The following is a 26677-nucleotide window of genomic DNA, read 5'->3' as shown; positions in this document are numbered from 1 at the left end:
TTTCAGATGAAAAGTAATAAAAAATACAATTGGTTTTGTTCTTTATTGAATGGAATCAAAAGTTGACATTTCTTTGAAGCCTCAAACTACTAAACTTCAATTTTCTGAATGGTTCTGTTCTCTTTCTCTTAGTGGTGCAAGTTGTCTTCCATAGCTTACTTACAACAGTCAATCTCTAGAAGTACTTCTGTCTGTTGTCACTCTGATGAAACAAAACTTTTTCATTAACTTAACCGTATGTGTACTTTTTGCTATAACACTTAAACACATGAACAGACATCTATTATTTTCCACTAAAACAAAAGAGTACAGTAGTTTTCTAACTATCAGTATTGTATTTAAAAAAGGTTAACATTTAAAGTCAAAGAACCATTGTTTTCTTTGAAATAATTAAGCTTCTTGTACATCTTAAGTTTCCTTCTTCTGCCTCCGTTCTTCTGCCAATTTATTCAGAAATTTCTGAGGGGGAAAAAAATTACAGGGTCTAAGTAATTTAAGAAACACCTAGTATATGTACTAATTATAAAATAAAATATTCAGTTCAAGATTAGGGACTTAATGCTAACACTCTAAAATTTTATGAACAAGATAATCCGAACATAAAAAACTAAACTGGCTCAAGACACAATAATAAAGAAAAAAATGGGCATATGTGGAAAATGGATATTTCAATGTGCAATTAACCCTAACTTTTAGAAATGAGAATTTAAAGATAAAGAAATAGCTAGATTAGATCTTTGCTGTTAACAATTTCACTGACCTAAAAGAGCCATAGACAATAGGTGAAAGACCATGGCTATGCTCTAATATGATTTTGTTTACAACAAAGGTGACTGACCACCTATAATCTCTAATGCATAATTTCTAGACACAGGTCTATTAAGACTCTAAGGGAATGCAAAAGATATTTAAAAAGGATTTGTTTCCTTATTTATGGTTAAAATATATCAATATTGGTCATTGCAGATTGCGAGGGTTAAAAGCCATTATATCCTTAAAAAGAAAATGAAAACAAACAAACAATAAAACAGAAGGAAAATACCTCACAAAACATCTAGTTAAATCAGTCAAGTATCAACCTGAGCAACATAAACTGTCTAGTGATTTTTTAAAAATGCAGCTGATTCATCACTGTCTCTAAATACAGAAGGAAATACTTAGTCATAAAGTATACCCTTTTAGGTAATACTGGTTTTGACCCCAAATATGAATGAAGCCATATCCATTCCAATGTAAATGGTTCTTAGTACTAAAAATAACCATTCTTTCCATAATGGCAGGAGACATAGATTACAAAAAGATACATTTGAAAACAACAAAAAAATGATATAACAAAGGACAAATTATTCATTAAGATACAGGACTACTATTATCCACTAGTTTTAACAGAAAACGTGCTGAGATAGTAGAGTGCTATACAGACTGAATTTCTCTTGTTTGAAACACTTGGGAGACCAGAAGTGTTAGGGAATTCAGATTTGGATGAAAACCCATGAAACCTAGTCAAAAGGTAATGATTACACCTCTTTTTCTGTTTTTCTTTTATGTTCTTCAAAGCTAGGACCTTACACATGCTACCAAAAACTCTGCCACTGAACTGTATCTTTATCTCCTATAGGTAATGTTATTTAAGGATGTGATTATCTTGAATCTTCCTTGACTGTATGCAACCTCATTCCACTAATGCAGGGTCACTCGATCAAACCCAAATCTTGCTGATAAAGCTGGTTTCACTAGCCAGCCTCCTCCATTTTCACCTTTGACAGCTAAAATTACAATCTATCCACTACCCCACCATGTATTAATTGAGTTCTGGGGAGCAGTCTTCTTGCTTTCATAGCAAGCAGTTTAACAACTGAGCCACCTCCCTTGTCCTACAAATATAGCTTCACACAATATTTTTTAAAATGTGTCAACATTCGGATGTCAATTTATTTATGCTAAGCTAGAAGTAATATTGTGTTGGAGTATTTTCTTTAAAAAAAAAAAAAAAAAAAAAAGTGTGTGAGTACACTGTCCACTCTCTATACAATCCAAAAGAGGGCACTGGATCTCACTACAAATGGTTAAAAACCACCATGTGGTGCTCTTAAACACTGAGTCATCTCTCCAGCCCCTAATCTGACTGGCAGATTAGGAATAATCAACAGGTGGCAATTATACATTATAAAAAACAAAGTATGAAAAACTTAATAGAATTTTCTTGGTTTTTGTTGGGTTTTAATCATTTATGGTATGATGCAGAGATAAACAATCTGTTGGTTATATAAGTGAGAGCACCATTAGTAAGTAACATTGGAATAGTAATCTTTAAATTGTAGCTCATAATTGTAATCCCAGTACTCTAGAAGGCTAAGACAGAAGAATCTCAAAGTCTAAGCTAATTTGACTTAGAAAGGGAGATCTAGTCTGTAAAATGAATAAATAGAACAGGGACTCTGTACTCTACAAACTGAAATTTTTTTAGCTGCTCTATTTATTTCTTTTTTTGAGACAAGGTTTCTGTGTTAATTCTGGCTGTCTTGGAATTCAATCTATAGATCAGGAGGCTGGTCTTGAATTCAAAGAGATTGGCCTGAGTGATGGAATTAAGGGCATGCACTACAATCACCAGGCCTAATTGTTCTACTTCATGTTCAGACTTTTAGGATCTTTGAAATTTGAGGAAAACTTGGATAAACTATAATCCAAAAAAAAAAAAAAAAAAAAAAAAAAAAAAGTTAGAAACTATTCTTTCTTCCCAATTTGCCATATAGCTAAAAGATGGCTATGATCTCCTCACTATCATCTCCCAAGTCTAAGAATTATGGGTGTATAACACTAAATCTTACTTAATCATTTGAGTGAAAAGAGGCTCAAGTTTGTAGACCCCATTAAACTCCTTAAAGCCCAGGCAATTATGGAAAAATGACTTTGAGATAAAGCATTATGCTGGGTTTAGAGACATACACACATTATATCTCACTTATTTCTATAACGTATATCATTTGTTATTTTCACAAGTCTCCTCTTATATTCAGCCTTACCTTTAATTTCTGATAATGAGGAAGGCTGCTGCAATGAGTATTCTTTGCAACTTCTTCATTTGTATAAAAGAGTGAACACAGCTTACAGTAAAACCCTGTTTTAGGTATCACATAGTCTATACCTAGAAACACAAACATACATTCTTACAAATTAAGTAAACTTAAATTTTAGTCTCAAATCTTTTTTTCCTATCAATATAATTTGAATCAGAAAACATATGTGAAGCCCAGTATGGCCTAAGCTAAAAACACCAACACATCACTTTTTACTTAACTGATGATCAAGAAAGATCCCACCTAACTATAGTTTTAAAATGAAAGACAACAAACACAAAACAAAAAGCAATGTGTAATTTTAGAAATCATCATGAGGAGAAAACACAGTGGGAATGGTAACATAATACAAAATTAGGAGACACAAGATAGAGAAATATAGAGCAGTATTAGAGTAAATTAATCCACCAGGGAGTATAACTTTATACACTATCAGAGCTTATATAAGATCAATTTTTAAGCCTTATTTTAATAAATTTGTTGAAAAAAGAGAAGGGGAAGAAGAAATCTTTAAAACTCACCAACAGGAACATTAGGCTGATATGGTCCAATTCTATACTCATCTGGAATTGTATAGTCCTCCTTGTTCTCATCATTTTGGCCATCTGCATTTTCACTTGTGTCTTTGTCATCAGCATTCTCAGCAGATTCAGCACCCGGTTCTGTACTTTCCTCATTTTTAATCCCATTTTCCAGTGCAGCTTCATTTTCTTGATCAAGTTCCTCGATCTTGTCCACCTTAATTTCAAACAAACCATCATCGTTTGTATCATAAGATTTAAATGTCACGCCCGCACACAAAATTTCTAAAGTTGGGAATCTTCCTCATCACCGACCTCACCTATAATGACAAACCTTCCACACTCCCTGGGAAATGCTATTGTTAAGATAAATTTACTCTGCCACAAAAATCCCTTCAATTTGTTTTATTTGAAGGGTAAAGGATAGTATCTTTCTTCCTCAAGACAGGCTTGAATGCAGATTACAGATGGTGCACTTACCTAGAATGTATAAAACTTCAGCACCATAAATCTTTAATAATTATTTAAGGAGATAATTTTTCTGCTAGATTCACTAAATGTCTTAAAAAAAAAAAAACTGAGGTTTTTTTTTTTTTTTTTAAAGGAAGGAAACAGGTTCACTGAGCATACTTTAAGGAACAGCAAGATGGCCAGTTATAAAAGTACCAATTATGGCCAATTTTGCTTGTTATAAAATTAAAGAAAAAGGTTTACCGTTGTTGCTCAGTGATCAAGTGTTTCTTTTAACGAACTGCTTTTAGAGAACCCTCTAGAGAAACAAATACAACCAAGCTTCATCAACACCCATACTTCAAATAAAAAGACTGACTTGTCTAAGAAAACAAACAAACATAAAAGAATACTTATACCTGGGCAGGAGATGGTTCAGTGGTTAAATGCTAACTGCTCCTCCAGAGAACCTAGGTTAAATTCCCATGACCCACATCATAACATCAAAACTGTAACTCTAGTTTCCAGAGTATCTGACACACTCACACAAATATGCATGCAGTCAAAACATAAATGCACAAAAATTAAAAATAAATCATTAAAAAATTAACAAAAATGTTAAAATTTCATTTCACAGAGGGTATGGCAAAACCTGCTCAAGAATTGTCATGCTCAAGGTTCTATACACACAGCACCATTAAATAAATTCTCATTAAAAAAAGAAGAGGGCTGGAGAGATGGCTCAGTGGTTAAGAGCACTGACTGCTCTACCAGAGGTCCTGAGTTCAAATCCCAGCAACCACATGATGGCTCACAACCATCTGTAATGAGACCTAATGCCCTCTTCTTGTGTGTCTGAAGACAGCTACAGTGTACTTATATATACTAAATAAAAAATTAAAAAAAAAAAAAAAAAAGAAGAAACTACACTGTTTCCAAACATGGCTTCTCTGTAAAACTGAGACCTGGCCCTCCTGAGATCCAACTGCCTCCTGCTGCCATGTACTGGAATTAAAGACTACATTTTAATAAGTTGATGTGTGCAATAATATTAAAGTTAGACAACAATCTTGGTTGACATTCATTAGATACCAGCTACCTTTTATTTTTGGGAGAAATAGGTTTCACGTATCCTGTGGTGACCTCAAGTTCCCTAGATAATTTAAGATGACCTTGAATTTGTGATTCTGCTTCTCTGTCCCTGAGTGATGAGACTTATAGGTGTGAGCCACTATGTACAGTTTTATATGAATACAAAGCAAACCCTCTGCCACTAATATAATTACATTTTCTAATGTAATTTCCTTAAGTCATTAAAATATCTAACCTTGCAAGGTAAGTAAGTAGTGGTGCACACTTTTAATCCCAGAGCTCTGGAGGCAAAGGCAGGTGATCACAGCAAGTTCAAGGTCAGCAGGGCTATACAAAAACACACACACACACACACACACACACACACACAATCTTAAAAGAACAACAATAACAATAAAAACCACAAAATGACATAAAACCTTTTCAGGGAAAAAATATTGAAGAAAACCTTAGTAATACATTTGGTTTTGTTTTTCAGTGTTTTCCACCACCACTATACTGCTTGCAGAGTCATCTCTCCACCCATTAAAAACATTTTTTTCATTTAAAATATTATTGATCTGTTTTTCTGGCTGTCTTGGATTCAGAGATCTGGTTGCTTCTGTGTACCTCCAGGAAATTCATGTACTACCACATCTGGTGCTCAAAAACTTGAATTATCTTTGTAGTTGTCTGGGTCTTACTACACTGAACTTCAAACTTCTGAGTGTATACCTCCACAAGTTCTGAGGCTACATGGTCATGCCAGTATGGCTAACATCTTCTCGAAAACAAACATCAGAATTTAATACATATACTACAATATAAAATAAAAGCTTATGTAGTTCAAAATCTTTCTTGTACTTTAACAAGCTACACGTTTTCTTTATAAGCTGACATTTTTTTGCATCTACAAAGCAGTTTCCTCTTTATTTAAATGCTTGTATCTTGAACTGTACCTAATATATATAACCCTACTTGTAAAAAAAAAAAAACTTACATAAAAAATTGATCTTAGAATTTAAATTGAAATATTTAAATTTAAATACAACTTTACCTTTTTAAGTTTTTTCTTGGATGTTGCTGAAGCACTTGCATCTTTTTTCACAGCTTTATCTGAAAGCTCCTTTTTCCCATCAGAAGATACATCTCCTAAATTGGCAAGATCGGTCTCATCGCCCACTGAACTACCACTTTCTAGCAGTGCTGCAGCTTCTTCCTCATCAACAAGCAGTTCATCTTCAGATTCAAGAAGCATACCGGGCTCCTGTTCTGCCTGGTCATCCTTAGTGTCTTTCTCACCGTCCTCACCTGACTTCTCTTCTTGTTCTTTACCCTCAGCTGAACTCTCAGTCTTCTGAGCACCATCTGTTTTGGACTTCTTATCACTTGGGGATTCTTTCCCATCTGGAGAATAAGATCTTTTCCTGTAAAGAGACATTTTGACTGCAGATTTGAAAAATTAAAGCCCAATATACCAACATGCATGGTTAATATTCATTCCAATTTGATAATATCTATCTAAGACCAGGGCAGCTGATGTGGTAATACCCACCCTGAATGTGAGTGGTACCATTTTACAGACTGCCTGAGGTTCCTGACTGAATAAAAGTAAGCTAAATGGAAGTATTCATCTGATTTCTTTCCTGACTACAGATGTGATAAGACAAGTTTTCTCAAGTTCTCACTGTCATTACTTTCTATCTATGTTGACCACTATCTTTTTTTAAAGATCTATTTATATATTTCATGTATGTAGGCACACTGTCGCTCTCTTCAGACACATTGAAAGAGGGCATCAGATTCCCATTACAGATGGTTGTGAGCCACCATGTGGTTGCTGGGAACTGAACTCAGGACCTCTGGAAGAGTAGATAGTACTCTTAATTACTGAGCCATCTCTTTAACTCCCAACCCCCTAAGCTTGGATCAAAAACAAACTATTCTTTCCTTAAGTTGTTTTGGTCAGATAGTTCATCATAGCAACAAATTAGTAACTACTACATAATATACAGAAACAAGCAATACCAAATTACCGGGATTTATCTTTTTTCAGTAAGTCAATGCCTCTGTTAGGAATCTAAAAGATAAAAATTTTGTACAAGTTAAATACATTAATATTCACTCATTTGTAGAATATATCAAATCAAATAACAATCTGCAACTCTACTTTATATAATCAGTTTGTAAAACCATATCCAACAAAATTTGCCTGGATTTAAAAATTTCATCTCACTATAGAAGCAAGAAATATATAGAAGCAAGAAATATAACTGTTCCAATACATTTTAAATAAGTTGAAATGGAAGATGTTTTCAAGTAACAATCTCTATACTGGAAAAAAAATACTTCTTTTTAAGATTAAGAAAAATACAAAAACATCTTTTTCTTTTCTGAGACAATCTCCTTATGTAGCTCAAGAAAGCTACCTCTACCTACCTCTGCCTTTCAAGTGTACCACTGTGCCCAGCTCAGTTTTGTCTGAATGTTTTTAATGTACCACATACATGCCAGATGCACACAGAGATTAAAAAAGAAGGCCAGTGTCAAGTTTTGGTCTGTTGCTATGTAATGTAATGTTAAAATTCTGTATCCCAAGGTCTAGCTGCCCCAAGATGACTGAATTATTAGGTATAGCAGCTTTTGTTGTACAAACAACAAAACTATTTAATTACTTGGTTGGGCGAGAGGGACGGGTCACAGGACAGAGTTCATTTTAAATTGGTTAAACTATAGGTCAGATGCTGAAACAGGAGTCACAGGTGGTTCTGAGTCATGTGGGTGATGGGAACTGAACACATGTTCATTAAGGCCTTAAGATTAAGCCTGTAAGATTTACTTTTATCTGTGTCTACCTGTTTGTATTGAGTGTATAATGAAAGTCCAGGAGTCCTCAGAGACCAGGAAAAGGTGAATTCACCAGCTTGGGCAGACTAGGTAACATAGTTAGACCTTGTCATTTAAGATACTAAAACTATTAAGCAATACATACCCGCAGCACCAGTTTTTTATATTTCTCAGACAAGTCAACTTTAACACATCTTCCCTGAAACCAAAGTGCCTTCTTTAGACAGTGGTCAACCATTGCCATGGCATCCTCTCTGGTTTCCATCTCAATAAAAGCCTGGAAGACAGGAGGGGGAAGAAATCCACAATGATTTATAAATATTTAAATAATTTTATTCTATATCATGAAATCATCAAAAAACCAATACTCTCCTGACTGATTCTGGGGATTGCAGCTCAAGACTTGTTTCAGCCCCTGTCCTCTGAATTATCATAAAAATTTCAAATGTGAGTAAAGTGAATTCAGCTGCTAAGTGTGGATTCTAAGAAGCTGGCTACAATGTCGTGTTTTTAAGTCTGACACTTAACAATACAAAACATACAACCAGTACCCAAATCCTCAAAGCTGGCTATCTACATATGTATATGATCATTAGAAAGAAAATTATTTTTAAAAATTTTATCTATTTATTCATTAGAAGTACAGTATAGCTGTCTTCAAACACTAGAAGAGGGCATCAGATCTCATTAAAGATGACTGTGAGCCACCATGTACTCAGGACCTCTAGAAAGGCAGTCAGTACTCTTAATCACTGAGCAATCTCTCCAGCCCAGGTAGAAAATTCTTAAAAACACTTGTCTATTACAAGAGAAAAACCAAAACACTTTACTTCCCACTTTGTAATTTTCAAAACTTTAATGCTTAATTATAGGCATCTAATTATATAACTGTAACAAATATGTATATGTTTAGGATTAACACACAAACTAAATGAATTTCTATTACTGACATCTATTCCCAGCAAACCAAGTTATCTTAAAGCACACTGAGAATTACTCTGAAACCTGTTCATTTGTATTACCTGACTTTTCATCCTCATCAATATATAATTCTTTATTTTCCCATAAGGCTCAGCAAGCTTGAGGACAGCACTGTCAGAATAGCCAGAATGAGGTAAATTGCTGAGATGTATCACACGTCCAAGTTCTTGCTTTTGATCAAATTTCTGATCTGGTTTTCCTTCAGGTTTCTTTAAAAACAAAATACAAAAACAAAATGAGGGATGAAATTAAAAGGTAAGTTAAAAGTTGATAGTTATGCCACAACTACTAACAGCCTAACTTTTAACCAACCAAGCTAACAAATACAGAAATGATGTATTAAGCTAACAATATACATAAAACCTAGAGGCAAGGACAAATGAAAGGTTACTACCTTTATTCTCTTATACTTCTGGGATAAATGAACTCTCACTGGCTTGCCAAATACTAATGCTGGTGTAGTTGTATAATAATCCACAGCAGCCTGAGCATCTTCTGTGGTCGCCATTTCAATAAATGCCTAAAATTACACAAAAAGAAAAATTTAAAACTGTTGTCCCAATTTTTACAGATTTTACATTATTGTATTTAATCATTTAATAGAGAGCACCTTCAATAACCCAAATGCAGAGACCACTGTTGTCAAGCTGGTATTTTAGTTAGGAATCACAAACCTTTTATTTATTAAAAATCTACTTAGCTTTAGGATTTTACCTTTTCCTGTTATTTAAAAATGACAATTAAAAATGACACCAAATCTATTAAATTTCATCAATATACAAATGCTATAAATTACTGATGTCTAATTCATACCTCATTAATTTTATTTAGAATCAGATGATTTGAAATGACTCCAAATGGTTCTACTAGTTGTAACAGCTGGTACCTCAAGTTTTTTCCTCGCTGAAAATCCATAATGTGAACAACACGGCTGGTTTCCTACACATTAGAGGGATACACACCCCAGGGGGGGAAAATCAATTAAAAGTTCTTTTAAAAGCATGTTGAAAAGTTTAAGTATCTATTTCCCAGAATATAATACATAATACTTAACATGTAGTAAGTATAAAAGCCCCAGGTTAAACTAATTTATACACATAACTTTCACATATTTTATGAGTGTTAACAAGTACTTGGCCCAGCATAGCCAAAACCCTAGGTTTGATTCACAATACCATCAAAAATGCTGGCAAAAATAACCTCACCTTATACACAAAAAATTTTATCTTATAATCAACCTAAAAATGCTATTACTTAACTTTTAGCATTTTAGAGAATTTAAAGTACAGAGCATATTAAATGTTATGGGAATAAATTCATGTTTTTTTTTTTTTTTTTTTTTTTTTTTGAGACTGGATATCATGTGCATCCTTTGGCTATCTTAAACCTCACTATGTAAACCAGCCTGCCTCTGATTCCTAAGTACTATGTTCCTCCATGCCTGAATTGGAATAAATTCTTCCTATCAGAACAAAACAAAAATCAAATGGTGGTTATTGTCAAGTTTCAAAAATAGTCTCTCTTATGATCCTTATTACATCATTCCTCCTTTGTGGTTTTTTTTTTCAAGACTGGGTTTGTCTGTATACCCCTGGTACCAGAGATCTGCCACCTGGCCCTTACTACAATCTTTTAAAATTATATGTGAGGGCATTCATATGCTATGGTGTTAGTGTGTGTGGAAGTCTTGGAACAACTTGTGGGAGCTGGTTCTTTCCTTCTACCATGTGGGTCCCGAGAATCAAACTCAGTTGTTGCTGCTGAGCCATCTTTCCAAGCTACTTCTGTTTATGAAAACTATACACCCAACTAGACAGATACAAAGTTCCTAAGATTCTAAATCAAGATAAAGTCTTTTATCTACTACTACCAGTCATGTCAAAGTGTAATAGCTTAAAAACATTTTATTCAGTCATGTCTCTGAATTTGAGGCCAGCCTAATCTACAACAGCCTGCGCAAAAAAAGCCTGTCTTGAAATCCCCTCAACCACCACAAAAGATTCAATTAATAAACATTTAAATGGAGTCACATTCCCAACAGCAATTATGGATAGAAACAATAGCTGTATCACAGACCACTCTGCCTTTTTGCATGTGTCTTGGTCCCTGTAGGTTCCCATTACCAGCACCTGTGCAGAGGGAATAAAAAACTTTTAAATGATTCACAATAAATATATTTCCTTACAAAGTAAGGTAGTTTTATTTTAAAACTGAGTATCGTTCAAATGCAAATGAAATGAAGACATTTATAAATGACTGTCTTTTCATGCTATGTTACTTTAAAAGAACTTTTACTCAATAAATATTCTTACACCACCATTTACACTAAAGGCAGTTATACTAATAAATTGCTAGAAAAGGCACTATGAATTTCATATAATCACCCAGATTTCCTCTTGGTCCAACTGCTGGTCCTCCAAGATGAAATGAAGGAGGTGGCGGTCCCAAAATTCCTGGTGCTGGGTTTGTAGACTGCTGCAGCATGAATGGATCACCCCTAGTAACAAGAACAAAATAAGTAAAGTACAATAAAAAGATTTATCAGAAATAAAGTACCTCTTAAATAACTATGACTATGTTAAGCTTTAGAAATATTTGTACATAAAGTAATAAAGAATGTGTAACAGTGAAAAAAAATCACTACATTATTTTCTGAAAATTTGTTACACTGGTACTTTAAAACAATTATTCAGTTATTATTTGGTGAAAAAATAAAAAAAAAAGGAAACAAAGTTAAACTTGGATTCCTTACATTGATCTCCTTTATAAACAATAAATAGCCTAAAATTTTTTAACTTACATTGTGTGTCCAGTATCATTGTCAGGATTCCATTCTGGGTAGCTTTAAAAAGATCAGAAAATTAATTTTAAAATAAAATGGTTCTACTCACAAAATAGCTTTGTTAAGCCTCTAAAACAGAGATGATTATTAGTTAAGTTATATGAGAATCTACATTGCCAAAAGCATTTAATAGATATTTCAAAAAGAACTTGAGACACCAAATGATTTGGAATAAATCTGGTGTAAATATAAATGATACGTGCTGAAATGGTCCTTTATTTTATTAAATTGTAAGCAAGGAAAATACTGCATAAGGAATTAGAAAGTAGGTTATATAAAGAAAAAAGAAAAACCAGTCTCCTTGTCCAATATAGGTATCAGAGTGCCAGAAAGAAAGAACAGCACCAAAAGAATTAAGTATGCATAGATAATATGTCCTATAATAGGCTGTTCCTTTGAATTCCATTTAAATGTAGCAGTGAAAATTCAGAACTGAAGCCATGTATCTCAAAAGCTTTCCACAGGGAACCTCACTTGGTTTCTGGTAATTTTCCATTATTCCTCCGTATTTCTTTTTTATTCTACAGCACATATTAACTATTATTAAAGTGTTATCTTTTCATTAATTCTAACTCTTTAACAGGGCAATGTATATTTATTCTAGAAATTAAAAAGCAAGTAACAAAGCATTATCACATCTATCATTCATCAAGATATACTTATATATCTGTAATTAAATATTATCAGACATCATCAATTATGGCAGTAACACCATATGCATGAGTAAATGATGACACCCCCCCAAACCAACAATGGCTGTTTCTGATTCACGATAAGGATGCTTTGTATGTATGTCAAATTCCTACATTTCAAGAAGAAGCTGGCATCGACGGCTGTGACTTGCTCCATTGATATGTTGACTCCACTCCTGCAGCAAAGTAAATTAGTAGAATTAAAAAAAATTAATAGCTAATATAACTTTGTATGAACCATTAAATTAATGTTTATGCAGTATTAGGTTGTACAAACACTTCCTGATGCATTAAATCTCATTGGTTTATGTTAAAACAATCCCTGAGCCCTTAAAGCTTGATCCTGCCCTCAAATACTCTATGCACATTCTTGGAAAAACTGGATTAACATGGTCAGCATAACTGAGAACTGACAATGGAAAGATGTAGATAGGAAAGATCAAGAAGAATAATGGAACTTGAGGTCAGCTGAGCACAGTAACTACTGTGGACTAAGCTCAAGTATCCACTTATTATTGGAACTGATATTTAATAATATTCTGCATGTTCAAATAGCCACATATCTAGGTTTCTAGAAAATATGTGTAAATAATTAGTTTGACCTAGCCTTTAAGACAAATTCCAAGTATACTATACTTTCCACTATAGCAAAAACAAAACAGAACGCCCCCAAACCAAAAATTAACAACAAAAAACCTCAACAACAACAATAACAATATCAAAAAGGCCAACATGACTTAACAGAAATAGCTTATCTAAAAATGTTTCCTGTTCATCAAAATTTTAAATTTCTATATTTCCCTAATAGAATCTTTTTTAAGGTGAGTCTAATTTCGGGGAAACAATGTATTATATCAATATTTTTCTTCTTTGAGATTTATTTTAAAATATAAACATTAACTAAATTTATTTGATTCAAATTAATTACCCTATCTCTAAAAAAGTGAAATTCAGTTTAGCTTTTTATCCAATGGCCTTGCCACCAAAATGCCTCAGCTTATTTCCTAAATTACAATGTAACTAGCTATATCGCCTAAATTTAAATTATTTAAATTCACTACAGTGAATTAAAGTCTTCTACAGTGGTGAAAAATGAAACTATCAGAACCCTCCCAAATATAAGGCTATCTATACTGCACTGTTTTAAAAATCCACATTGCTTTACAAGTAGTTCTGATTTTTCAAATTCCCACAAATCAATTTCTAAAATATCCACTGTTCTTGAAAGTTCTAAATAGAATATAAACATGGGCAGGCAATGTAATTTTCTCAAATGGGGATTAGAGAACTTCAGCTAAAGGAAAAATACAGCATCAATTCACACAATTTGCCTTTTATGAAGGCTCAATATGGAGTTTTATAAATTGGCTGCTAACTTCTAAAGTTGATTTGTTACAGTCTTCATATATTTTATGCTCTAAGAAAGTTAATTAAAACCCTGGAAGAACTAAAATTGAACACAGCGAAACAAAATAATGCTTAGAATGTGAGGTACTATCAACTACTTATTATTCTTAATAGTAACTTTGAAAACTATATTCTTTCAAAGTTACAGCTAATAGGAACTTGAGAGATGTTATACAATAGTTTCTACTTGCAACACAATAGACCAATACTGGAAGCCATTTTAAAAATGGCTATAAGCTAGAGGCGCCATAGGTAAATTCACAAAATTCAGCAAAGGGACTAAACAAATCCATCAACCTAAAGAATTTCAGAACAATTTCAGATACAAGTATTCATCCTTAAGAAGCAGTGTTTTAGGAAAAGAATAAATGTTATATTAAGCATGCTTCTGAATTTATAGGGAATAGAAAGGACACAGAGCTGAAAAGAAATTATATCCAATCCCCCATGTCCTTAAAGTTTCAAGTTTATGGTAAAAAAATGTGGCTGGTCTTTCGGAAGGCCAAGATCAGAAATTTAGTTACATACCTCCCACCCATCCATCATTAATCAGCTTGACTGTACCTAATCTTTTACTGTCTAGTTTAAAATGAGGACTAAGAATCCAAAACAAAAACAACCAAAACCAACCAACCAAAACAAAACCCAAATCTTCTTGATTATGCTAGTTTTAAAGTAACCATTCTAGAAGCATTTCCAAAGTGGCAGAATAGAATGAAATTTAAAGACCTAACTAATTTAAAGGAAAAAAACAAGAAACTCAAGTCTTAAGACAAAAATGCTGCAGTGGGCATTTTCTATAAACTGAAAGAAGTTTGAGATTGTATGTTATTTGATGTTCTAAAATGACCTTGAAAAGACCTCAAAGGAAGACTATTACTTTAAAAAAATCACCTAAAAATATAAAATTAGGGCACTCCATTATGACAAGTTACATCATGCTTTTCATGTGAACTTTGTATTATGTAGGCTATTTAACATAACCCTTAAGTGAAAAAAACAGATTTTCCAAGTTATGCAGTGATACCAGAGAGCAGGATACTTAATTTTTTTCATTGTCTATGTCCACCACAAAATTTAAGAAATAAAATAAAATAAAATAAAACTCTTATGTCTGTATCTGTTCAGTTTGTTGTTGAGGTAAATAATTGCCTTCTCAATGAAGCAGATACACAGAAAACATCAGCTTCGTTGGGCTGTAAAACTAAAACACTTAGAAAATCCACATACTTAAAATTTGTTCCAATTAGTCTAACCTACAAATACAAATTTTATATACCCAATGGTTAAAGTTTTCTAACTAGAAACCAAGCATTTCTGTAGGCCAAAAACACTCCTCAATCCAAAGTGTCAGCAAGTATTCCAAACTGCATTTTTGTTAATTTAGATTCATTTAAATTATTAGCCTACTTTAGAAACTAGGAAGTAGTAAAATTTGGAAGAAAAAAAGTCTTATAAAAACAGAAACTTTTATTTGACAAAGCCTCTGATATTCTTTTCTTCCAATAGCAAAGACTCACAGTTCTTTAAGACCACTTTTCATTTGATCAATGTAACTATTTCCCTTAAAATTTAAAGATCGTCTCTTGAGAATACCAGTCAATAATTTCTACTTAGTAAAGAGGTTAAGAGGCAACATAGAACTCAATCAAATTTAATGGACCTTTTTAAAATTGTTTTAATCTACAAGAGACTAAATCTTAAAAGTTTAGCACAGAGTAAAACCATGGCATATTTGGTGTACCTAGAAAATTGTTAAAAAAAAAATAAAAATGTCTAACATTTGCTGACTATTAGAGTTCCAGGTTCTACTTCTTTGTTGAGACAGGGTCTCATATAGCCCTGGCTGGCCCTGAGATCCACCTGTCTATGCCTCTCCAGTGCTGGGATTATAGGCATGAGCCACCAGCTCAAGGCTCCACTTCTTTAAAAAAAAAAAAAAAAAAAAAAAAAAAAAAAAAAATTTACATTTTGTATTTTGTATTTATGGTTAACATATTCAATATAGGATCTAATCACAGAAGAGAATAAAACATTAAAAAAAAAAGTTGACAGGGTTTGGTGGATTAAAAAAAAGCCAAACACTAAAAAATGAAGTTAAAAGAAAGTGATATGAAAGGAAAATGTCCCAGATGTTGCCATAAAGAAAAACCCTGTAACTGTAACCATAAAAATCAACCTCATGGCAGCACTTATTCTAGTTAAGTAGGTTACTACAAAGCACATTGGGGAAAAATGGATGGTCACAGATTATAGAACAAGCTAGTGGGATGCTGCAGCACCATTGACTTTAAGTCAACTGCAATATATACTGAAAAATAGATTTTAAAACCCCATGAGAATGAGTAACACTGAAAAGGTTGAAAGAGAAGGACAACATATTTAAAAGGGCATTTTGAAATGGTTTCCATTTTGCCAGATGTGATAATTATAGGAGAATTAGGTTTCCTTTTTCCCACACGAATGACTATACCAGAAGTACAATAAGTCTAAGTCAGAAAAAGATTTTTCTTTTCAAAACAAGAAACACACAGTAGGATAATGTAGCCAATGATTTATCAGAGTCTCTAAAGGGACAGATGCAATAAATATGGGATAATAAAAAGTGAGCTTTGAAGTATGTTTAAGGAAGCTGTGGAAACAGAGGAAAAAAATGATGAAAACTTTCAGTCATAGCATGAGAGTTTGTGTAAAGGGAAATTAAAAACGGAAGAATGAACTAATCTAAAATATGAAACATACTGAAACACACACCAGGGCTCTACATTAACTCTTTCCCTGTAGCCACAGATAAGGAAAAAAGAGAATTGTATAAGAATATATATTTGACTATATAAATCAGCAATCAAGACAGATGGAAAGCTGAAATCTAGCATCCTAAATGGAAAGCACATTGACTTCAGGGAGGAAAAAAAATGCTTAAAACAATTCAACAAAGCAGACTGGGGTAGAAAAAAGCCTGCTTAAATATGATTAAGAAGAACATACTGATGCCAAAAAAACAAAACAAAACACAAAAAGCAAACAAACAAAAAACCCCACCACCAAAAAACCAAACCAAACCAAACCAAACCAACCAACCAAACAAACAAACAAAAAAACCCAAAAACAAAACACCAAGATAATTCCAGTGGATGACAGCTTTGTGGCAAGAAGCATTCTAGGTAGATTGTATTATTAATGTAAAGCCCTGGTTTATATTGCTCAAAACCAATTACCTTCCAAATAAAGTGGTCTCAAAAGTATAACAATTCTTGATCAACTCAATCTCATCAGACTACAGAATTAGAGTAAAAGATATAGATAAATACAGAATAGGCACTACAATGTAAAAGAAATTAGAAGCATCTGTTGCTTTAACTCACCTTATTAGAATGAACTGGCAAATCACATATAGAGCACAGATGGGGATAACCCTTCGGTAAGAGTCCATGGAAGTCTTCAATATTGCTACTTGGAGGAGCGCCCCTCTTTTTCTCAAAGAGAGATCTCTCTTGTAAGGGGCCAGGACCACGTCCCATTCTCTCATACTCACTGTCAAATTTATGATAGTTATGCGAGGTCTCACCAAAAAATGAATCATCCCTACACCTTTCTCCATCTCTTAATCTGTCATCTTCATAATCCATTCTGTCATAATAACCAGATTCTTGAGAACGACTTCCATGGTCATAATCAAGCACTGGGTTGAGACTAGGACCACGATCATCAAAACTATCTCTTCTAAAGTGCCTTTTTTCTTCCCAATCATCCCTAGGTACTCTGTATGGTGGTTCCCGTGTAGCAGATCTGCCATCTCTACCATAACTCAATGTAGGGCCTTCTTCAGTTCTCCTCCTTTTAAGCTGTAGAAGAATTTGGGGCAAGTTCTCAGGAGTAATCTTGTCCTCTGGATAACGACTCAGTTCATCTAAGTCTCTAGCAGACAGACCAAAGCTGGCCAAAATATTACTGGCCTGGTCTGTATCTCCACGGTGTTGAGAAGACAAAGGGAGTGGACCTCTACTTCCAATGTTAAATATAGACTGCAAATTATGGGAAGAAGTACTAGCAGAAGACAGTGCACTATGAGCTCCTTGTTGATTCAATGAAGAACTCATTCCAAGATTCATTAAACTAGCAAGGCGTGCAGTACCCTGGTTCATCCTTCCAAGAGATGCTGGCATACTTAAAGACTGGGTAGCAGCAGCAAGAAGGCCTATTCCTGCTGCAGACAGGTCACGCCCATGACCCTGTGAATCCCTACCGAGAGATGACTGCTGGAATGACTTGGACATTGTAGAACTATCTCTTGTCTACTTTATAGATCAAAAAAAAGTTTTAAAAGACGGCCAAAAAGAAAGCTCAAACTAGAAAGCTACGTTAACTTTGCTTCAAAAATGGTAACGCCAAGAAAAAGGATCAATAAGGACTGTAGAATCTTCTTCAAGCTGAGAACCAGCAGACAACTCTGTAGAAAAATAAGCAGTTTTAGTCATAAATCCCTTTAAGTAGATGCCGTTTTTTTTTAAAAGAAAAAAAAGTTTACGCATCATGTTGATTTTAAAAAACCACTTAAGATCTCAAACTTACAAGGAATTCATTACATATCTTAAACAGATTCTGGGTATATGCAGAGCCTGCATATAGATATTTAAAAAGTAGCTTTTCATGCTGAAATTTAACAAAGGGAACTTCAAATTGGGCTTAAAAACATTTAAATCCAAGGGCGAGATGTTTGGGTGCATCAAAATTGCAGTGAAAACATTGATGGGCTTCTTCTTTTAGAAGAATTAAAAATATACTCTATTGTACGATGCTGAAGTTCTAGAAGACTAAAAAAAAAAAATCAAAATAAAAAAAAAATTAAGGTCAGCAAGTCAAAGATGAACCAGTCGTATTCTGCTTTAGAAAATGAGACCTATTACCACTCTCAGAAAGAACCAAGTAAAATCACAAGTAAATGAAGCTTAGGGGTCAAGCATCTGATGTAAGATCTAAGATCAAGTAACAGCTGAGACCTTCATGCAGCAAAAATAACTTGAGGTGAAGACAGATGTGAATAAGAAAAATAAGTAATTTCCTACAAATTCAAAGATTTCTGCCCAAATTTAAGCCACACAACTAACTGCCTTCTTACTGACCATCCTATACCAGGCAGTGCTTATTTGATACCTACTCTTTTATAAAGTAAGGAGAACAATTTTGGTCAGTATAGAAACAGACCTACGAAGAAAAAAACCCAGATATAGGAAATACAGGTGACTTAAAGAAGGGAAACATCCCAAGTTAGCACCTATTATTCATTTAGTGTTCAAGGCTATAACATCTCTAGAGTTCAAAGCTTATAAATGAAATCTAAGACTCTGTTAACAGATTTCTGCAAACATAAGAACAGCCCAGTAGCTTGAAACCTTTTAACTGTGATTATGATCCTTCAAGATGCGTTTCTGGATGAAACTTTAGTAAATCTGTTACACTGTATCTCAAAACTGTTATAAGGATATGCAAAGTATTAAATGTGATTCCCATAAAGCATTAGTTAAAAGATAAAATACAACCAGTGTTTTCTATAGGAAAATTTTATAATCACAATCACATACAAGATAAATCTGATCAATTTGCCACAGACTTCTATGATGCATTGCCTTTTCAGTTTTATGTTTGATTAGCCATATACCTAAGCATTGGTAGTTTAATAAAGTTTATTATACTAAAACCCAGAAAACACCCATAGTTTAAAGTCAACTATAGATCAATTCCATCAATGATAGATTAAAGGAAGGATATATACTGGACGAACACAGAGGCAGAGGAAGAATTAAAAAAAAGTTACAGGCAAGAAAGATTTGGACTAGATTAAAAAAAATAGATGTAATAAAGTAAGACACGAATGCTATCAGTGGTAGCTGGAATTACAGATGTTTTTGTACACCAAGAAAGATGAAACTGAGAAAAGACACCAAGGAAACTAGTTCTACACAAGATCCACTTATGTATTCTACTTAATGCTTTGAGTTAAGATTAATGAAGAGAAGAGTTAGTGAACAATGGATGAACATTTTAATAGTATCTTTAAAATGCCACACAGGACAGCAGGCTGAAATACTATATACATTAGTATTAATGTCTACATTTTATATACACATTTTTAAAAGAGCCATTTTCAAAATAAAAGTTTTAATACATTAGGGTTAATATTATCACAGCTTTGACTTTCATGTTACAGTCAAAGCCTTTTATTGTTCAAAAGCCTGTCTTTTGAAAAAATTACTATAATAGTATTTTGTACATAAAAGACCATATTTTAAGGAAATAATCTTTAAGTTAGAGATATTTATCAATTCATGCTTGTACTTTACATGAGAACAGTGGATCTGGAAAACCAAGTTAGGGTAAAAGACAAAACAGAAAATGGATGTTAAAAAAAGTAAGAAAAGGGAGGACAAACAATATAAATCCTATGACAAGTGCAATTCCACAAGAACCACTTTTTTTATTACTTTTAACATACTTAATTTCAAAACACAGCCAAGAACACAATAAGGTATTATTATTCAAAAATTCTAAGTTGAATTTTTAACTGACACAAACCAAATACATTGTCACACCCCACACTCCCACCCTGGGCCAGTAATAGATATAAATATAAACTCAGGGTTTAAGCTGAGGAGTGCAGTGAGATAGTTTGAGGCTATACAGTTCCACACACACATTCTAAGACTTCTTGGAGCGTGTGTTATAAAACAAATAAAGAGAAATCAGCTATGAAAAGCACTGCTCAGAAAATATTAAAATAGTGCCACTGGTAATTTTAGTCAATGAACCTATGAAATACAAGCCATTTTTAAGGGCTCAGTTCCATGGTACTTGCTTCATTAATAAAATTACCATAATACTGAAATATTTGGGATCATTTAGAGAGCTCAATGGTTAAAGGCCTAGAAAGACTAGTTATACAAATTTGATCACTGGAACAGACAGAAAGGTTTGGGAGCGACCCTACAGAATTGTCTTGTGGCACTTGCTGTTCCACATCCTTGTTGCTGCATGTTCTTATCCCCAGTTACAAGTAAACAAAATTCTTTTTTTTTTTAAATTAGGGAGCTGAAAGCTTGAGATGTTATTCAATGAATAGAGTGCTTTTAAAACCTTGGGATTAACCTACAGCACTGATAGGTCACTCAGTTGTGATCCTAGCATAATGAAGCTTGGCTTCAAACTCAAAATGCTCTTGCCTCCACTTCCAGGGCATGACAATAGGGGCATGACAATACAGACAGGAAGATCCCAAGCAAAGGTCACTTTCAGCTACAAAGAGAGTTTGAGGGTGCCTGGGCTCCCTTCAGAGAACTAACCCACAAATGTAATGTCAAAATACAATTTACCTATAAATTCTAATGTCCATCCGTAAGTACACAATTTTCCATTCTCCAAACACAAAGCATCCCTACCCTCTAAAGTGAGGAAAACAAAACTCACCAAAACGACCTATAATTTCACTTAAGGTTGGATGGGGAATAATAATAGTTCAGTGGACCACTTGCTTACCTAGCATATTTGAGAAGTACACATGGAGGCAAAAACACTACTGTACATAAAATTAGAAGAGTCTACTGCCACCTTGTAAACTCCAGGATCAAATTTAGGCCACACTAGTACCTCTACCCATTGTGCCATCTCATTGACACCTAAATGTTTCACACTAAATATGCTTTTTTTAAGGATTTTATGTATTTATTTATTGTTCATAAAGTTTACATGTACACTTGCACACCAGAAGAAGGCATCAGATCCCATTACAGATGGTTGTGAGCCACCATATGGTTGCTGGGAATTGAACTCAGGACCTTTGGAAGAGCAGCCGCTGGGCCATCTTAACTGCTGAGCCATCTCTCCAGACCAACATACTAAATATGTTTAAATAATCATAAGTATGTCATACTGGCAGATGGCATGAAGATAGTTCAATATTAATATCATTTATAAAAGCTGCAGAAGCTTTAGATTACAGTTATGAGCTACCATATTTATTTATAAGATTAGGACTTTCAATTTTTTTTCGCTAGGCTCCTGAGTTTCAAACCCAGGGTGTTACACATGATAAGCAGATTACTACAAAATTATACACTCCAAGCCCAAGGGGGGAGATGTTTAGACCAGAGTAAGATTCATGTTCAAGGACAAGGTTGACAACTATTCTTTAAAAGTTTCATTTGGTGGGATTGGAGATTCAACTTAGCCATGAAAACACACAGGTTATTCTTTTAGAGGATATATCCAGCAGCCACAGGGTGGTTCACAACCATCAGTGACTTCAGTTTCAAGAAATGCCCTCTGTGGGCCTCAGGTACATATGCAGTGTACAAACACACACACACACACACACACACACACACACACACACAAAGTTCTTTAAAAACATTTCATTTGGAGGGTGGGATGTAGTGGAGCACTTAATGTTTAAGGTCTTAGGATCAATCCTTAGAATTATAAAAATAGTATTTTAAAAAAATCTGTCCCTCATTAAAACCTTGCAAAAGGCTTTAATAAAAGTTAGCAGCACATGGCTAGAGATGACTTAGTAAGTAAAACTGCTATGCAAACACGAGGACAAGTCAATTGCATAGGATGAATATCTATAATCACAGGAGATGGTAGTCAGAGAGGAGATCCCAAAAGTTGGAAGGCCAGATAGCTTGAAGTATAAAACAGAGTGGGACGGAGTGTAATTCTATCTCAAACAAGACAGAGGGTCCATACATGTGAGCCTGCATTTGTTCCTGCACAAACACAAGTTACACAGCAAGACCCTGTTTCAAAAACAAACAAAAAAACCCAACAACAAAACCAGAAACACCGTTTTTTCTAATATGTGCTCCTGATTGACTTAAGCTGATCTTAACTGGATTTGAAGGATTGGGAGGGGGATGTCATGCTATGTATTTTATTCCAGATAATTTTCTCCATTGTGGTTTCTTTCTGTTCCACTTTTAGTTATAGTTTTCCACATAGAGTTTCTTATTATTTCAGAACAGCTGGGTGTGGTGTTGCCTGTCTTTAATCCCAGTGTTGGGGAGGCAGTGGCAGCAGCAGTCAATCTCTAAGACTTGAGGCCAGCCTGAATGAAACCCAGTTTCAAAAATTAAAAAAAAAACAAAAAAAAAACTTTAGAACAAAGAGAACATACTCTGTTCAGATATACTAAGGACACCTAACAAACCATTATCTGAAACCTGATCTATTAAGTACTCTAGAGTTCTGTCATTTCTGAACATTCCACTTTCCTGAGTTTGTTAGAAGCTAGTCTATTTCTATCTTAATTCTTAAAAACGTATGAGTTACTAAAAACCATGAGTCTGATCCGATAAGGGTTTCTATCATGTATATTACATACTCATTTTTCCACATTACAAAGACAAATAGCACATACCTGCTATCTTAGCACCTGGGAGACAGAAGCAGAAAAAGCTTGATGCCAGCTTGGATTATAGTGCCAAGACCACAACAACACACAACAAAACCCAAGAAATAGTAAATGTAACTTTCAAATTTCAAAAAATTACCAGGCAAGAAATCAACACAAGCATTATCAATATTCAGAGACAAGATTTTTGAGAGCATTTTTTACACATTTCTCTAATAAATCAAAGTCAACATCAGTAATAGTAACTTTTCTTTCCATGTAATGGTGTAAGCATATCACCCTCCTTTTAAAATGATATTTAAAAATAGCTGTACTGATTTCCATTTCCAAATAAAACAGATTCAAGTTTTCAAAGTCAAATTTTATGTGCCTACCAACCAGCCCTGAACCTTTGTTCATAACTGAATAGTAAAAGAACTCCAATCTATCAACTAAAATATCATGCTTTAAAACCATTATTAATGTTTACCAAACACAATCTTTTAGGACAAATTCCTTTAAGTGCAACCTTTCCATTTATTAAGGACCATACTGGTAGCATTGCCATTATAAAATTAAGACTTAAATTCTGAGGCCGGGCACAGTGAACATCCTTAACTTCAGTGCTCAGGAGGCAGCAGCAGGTCAATCTCTTTTGAGTTTGAAGCCAGCCTGGTCTACACATCAAGTTCTAGAGAAAACCTATCTCCAAAAAAAAAAAAAAAAAAAAAAACAAAAAACTTAATACTCTCTTCTGACACAGCATTTATGTGAACCAAGATACTTCTACAATTATGTAAGATACATCATTACATTCCTGCTTTTATTGTCATCTAGCACTATTTCTTAGTTTAAAAGCATCAGGTAAAAGTTAATAGTTTGAAATCAGTTCATGTTTATAATAGATAAAAGTAATGGAAGGCTATCTCTAGGAAGTATGAATTTGTGAAGTGCCTAGAAATGTAAACTTAAAGCCTCAATGCAAAACTTGTTGGGGAAAAGCTATCTTTTTAAAGGATTATGTAACAAACCAAATTAATCTTCTTGTAGTACCTTGAGTTTGTAAAAACATTTAAGTGTAAAGGCAACTTTGGGTTTTTTGCAGTGAAACACTTTTCTCCCTTCTAGATTCCTAAAATACTAATGTTCAAAAGTTATGAAGATAACTGGGCTGGGTGTGGTGGCACAAGCCCGTAGGTAATTCACTCTAGGGAAGTTCAGACAGGAGGCACAACCTCCAGCTGTCTCAAAAAATCTACATAATTCATAGTGACTTAACTGCTAGTACAATGTTTTGAGACAATCTCGATGGCACCCAGCCTGGCCCCGAAGTCAGGGCACTTCTGCCTTGTTCTCTTGAGTGAGGTATGCGTCACTAAGCCCAACAATTAGGAGCTTTTAAGGAGCTTTTCAACACCTATGGAAAGCCGTCTAAGATATAATTTCTGCCTGCATAGTCAAATCTAAATTTACCTGGGTGGAACATGTTGGACCCTCTGACAAGTTAACTCATTTAAATATGCAGCACGCAGTATCAACAAAAATCTTATAAACATTTCCTATAAAATCAGCGACAAGAAATTTCAGAGCTCCAGAAGACTAGAAATGTCAGAACCACATCTAGACGTTCTAGAAACGTCTAGATGAAACGTAACCTATCCAATATAGAAATATTTCACAGAAGGGGCTATTCCACAAGACACAGTCACAGCACAGGAAAGTGCCTAAAGGACAAACGCCTACGGTAAAAGAAAAACACAAAAGCATGGCACAGCACTAGCAGTGAAAAGAAAGATTGAAGGTCTACATACACCATGGACCTCCAAACCCTTTGTCTGAAAACCGGAAGGTCCCACAACACACGATCCTGTCTAGAGGAACCTGGACTATTTTGATAGAGAAAACAAAATGTGTGGGAACTGATTAAATAAACAAATAGCCTAGTATGCAAAAAGCTTTACCAAAGACGCAATTCAAAACCCTAGCGTTAACGTTTCATTTTCGGCCATTTTTACGCAACTGCGGGGGGTGGGGGTGGGGAGGAATTGTTCCAGATGTCTGGCTAAAATCGCGCGCGGGCGAGGGACGCGGGAGTCTTGGGAATGGGGCAATACGAGGGGGTGGGTAAGGAATGGCGAGGTTTTTGACGCCGGAGAAAGAAACTGGTCAAAATACGCAAGTTTTTCACATCCTATTAAGTCCTCCATTTTGGATACCTTTCCAGAGGAAAAACGGCAAACGCACTATACGGGACCTGCGCTCCAACGGACTTTTACATCGCTTTAACTATCCTCCTCAAATGGCAGGCAGGCCCCAGTGGACCGTGGGTCGGTCCCTCAGGCTTCGAACGCTCCTCCCTCCTCCTCAGCGCCACGGCCCGCGTGTAACGGGCTCGTCCCGCCCCCGCCCACTGCGAGTCTAGGGCGCAGGACGCTCGGCAAACGAGCACACCTCCGGATCCCCGACCCTCCTGCAGTATCCCGGGTCGTTGCCTGGCTGCGTACCTTCCGCCACAACCGCTCACCTCCGCCGCCCGAGGAGGCAGGCTGCGCCGCCACTGCACTCCTAACATGGCGGCCGCCGCTCGGGTGGCTCACATACGCAGCGCCGGAGGAGGCAGAACGCGCGAGCCGGAGCGAGCGGCAGCGGGGTGTCAGCTCCCCACAGCCTGAGCCACGGCGGCCATCCCGCTCTGAGCAGACGCAGAGAGCCCCCAGCCACCCGCCCGGACTCTTACCCTCTTCACGCCTACCTTAGGGGAAGGGAGAGGGAAAAGGAGAGATACCTCTCTCAGCGAGCGGGACGCGGAGGCTCCCACAATCCCCCGCAGCAACGGCGCTGGCAGGAGGTGGCGACCGAACGAGAGCTGAATCTCGCGAGAACGCCGGTTCCCACCCCCGCCCCACTTCTAGTTCAGCACGCGCTAAGCCCCGCCTCCTGAGCGCGGTGGGCACCTGACACACACGTGGGCTGCGTTGTTCTCCAAGGCCTAGGAAGGCTCCCTCTTCCCGCGAAGGTGGGAAAATGGCACCAGATACTCTACAGGTTCGAGCACCTCTCTAAAAAAAAATGCTTTGCATCTCAAAATCTACATAATGGTGCAAATAGCAACGCTGAGCTGAATTCTACACTCCAGTGTATCCGATGAGAACACGTGCCAGAATGAACTAAAGTTTTAGTTGTTTAACCAGGGTTTCTGCTCTGAACAGGTAAGGGCCTGGGAGCTTAGATGCTGGTCCCAGACTTTATGAAGTCCACGATTCTATCATTTTGAGATAAAATAAAGCAAACCTCCAAGAACTTACAATTTGGAAGGTAGAGAATCTTCTTCCTACATAGATTAGCTATGGACAGCTTTCTGTGGGTTGGCAATGCTACTTACACATAACCATTTCATTTTG

The 26677-nt window shown here is 35.3% G+C and overlaps 1 protein-coding gene across 2 annotated transcripts; it reads right to left on the bottom strand.

Annotated features, from left to right (window-relative positions):
* MATR3 (matrin 3) lies at positions 1 to 26163 on the bottom strand. Of its 2 annotated transcripts, none has more exons than XM_080919742.1 (15): positions 26029 to 26163; positions 17257 to 18341; positions 12599 to 12660; positions 11751 to 11792; positions 11335 to 11447; positions 11027 to 11079; positions 9764 to 9889; positions 9345 to 9470; positions 8992 to 9159; positions 8115 to 8246; positions 7159 to 7202; positions 6180 to 6549; positions 3602 to 3818; positions 3027 to 3148; positions 1 to 459 (listed from the first exon to the last, which is right to left on the bottom strand). In XM_080919742.1, the coding sequence occupies exons 2-15, from the start codon at positions 18166 to 18168 to the stop codon at positions 409 to 411; spliced, it is 2538 nt and encodes an 845-aa protein (XP_080775868.1). In that variant the 5' UTR covers positions 18169 to 18341; positions 26029 to 26163; the 3' UTR covers positions 1 to 408. The 2 variants fall into 2 exon arrangements, with proteins under 2 accessions (XP_080775868.1, XP_080775869.1); XM_080919743.1 differs by lacking the exon at positions 26029 to 26163 and adding an exon at positions 25781 to 25809.
* Between the last annotated feature and the right edge of the window lie 514 nt (positions 26164 to 26677).

This window comes from Micromys minutus, assembly GCF_963924665.1.
Source record: "Micromys minutus genome assembly, chromosome: 8".
NCBI lineage: Eukaryota > Metazoa > Chordata > Mammalia > Rodentia > Muridae > Micromys > Micromys minutus.
Note: the sequence above shows the minus strand (reverse complement) of the source record. Positions and strands in the feature narration are given on the sequence as shown.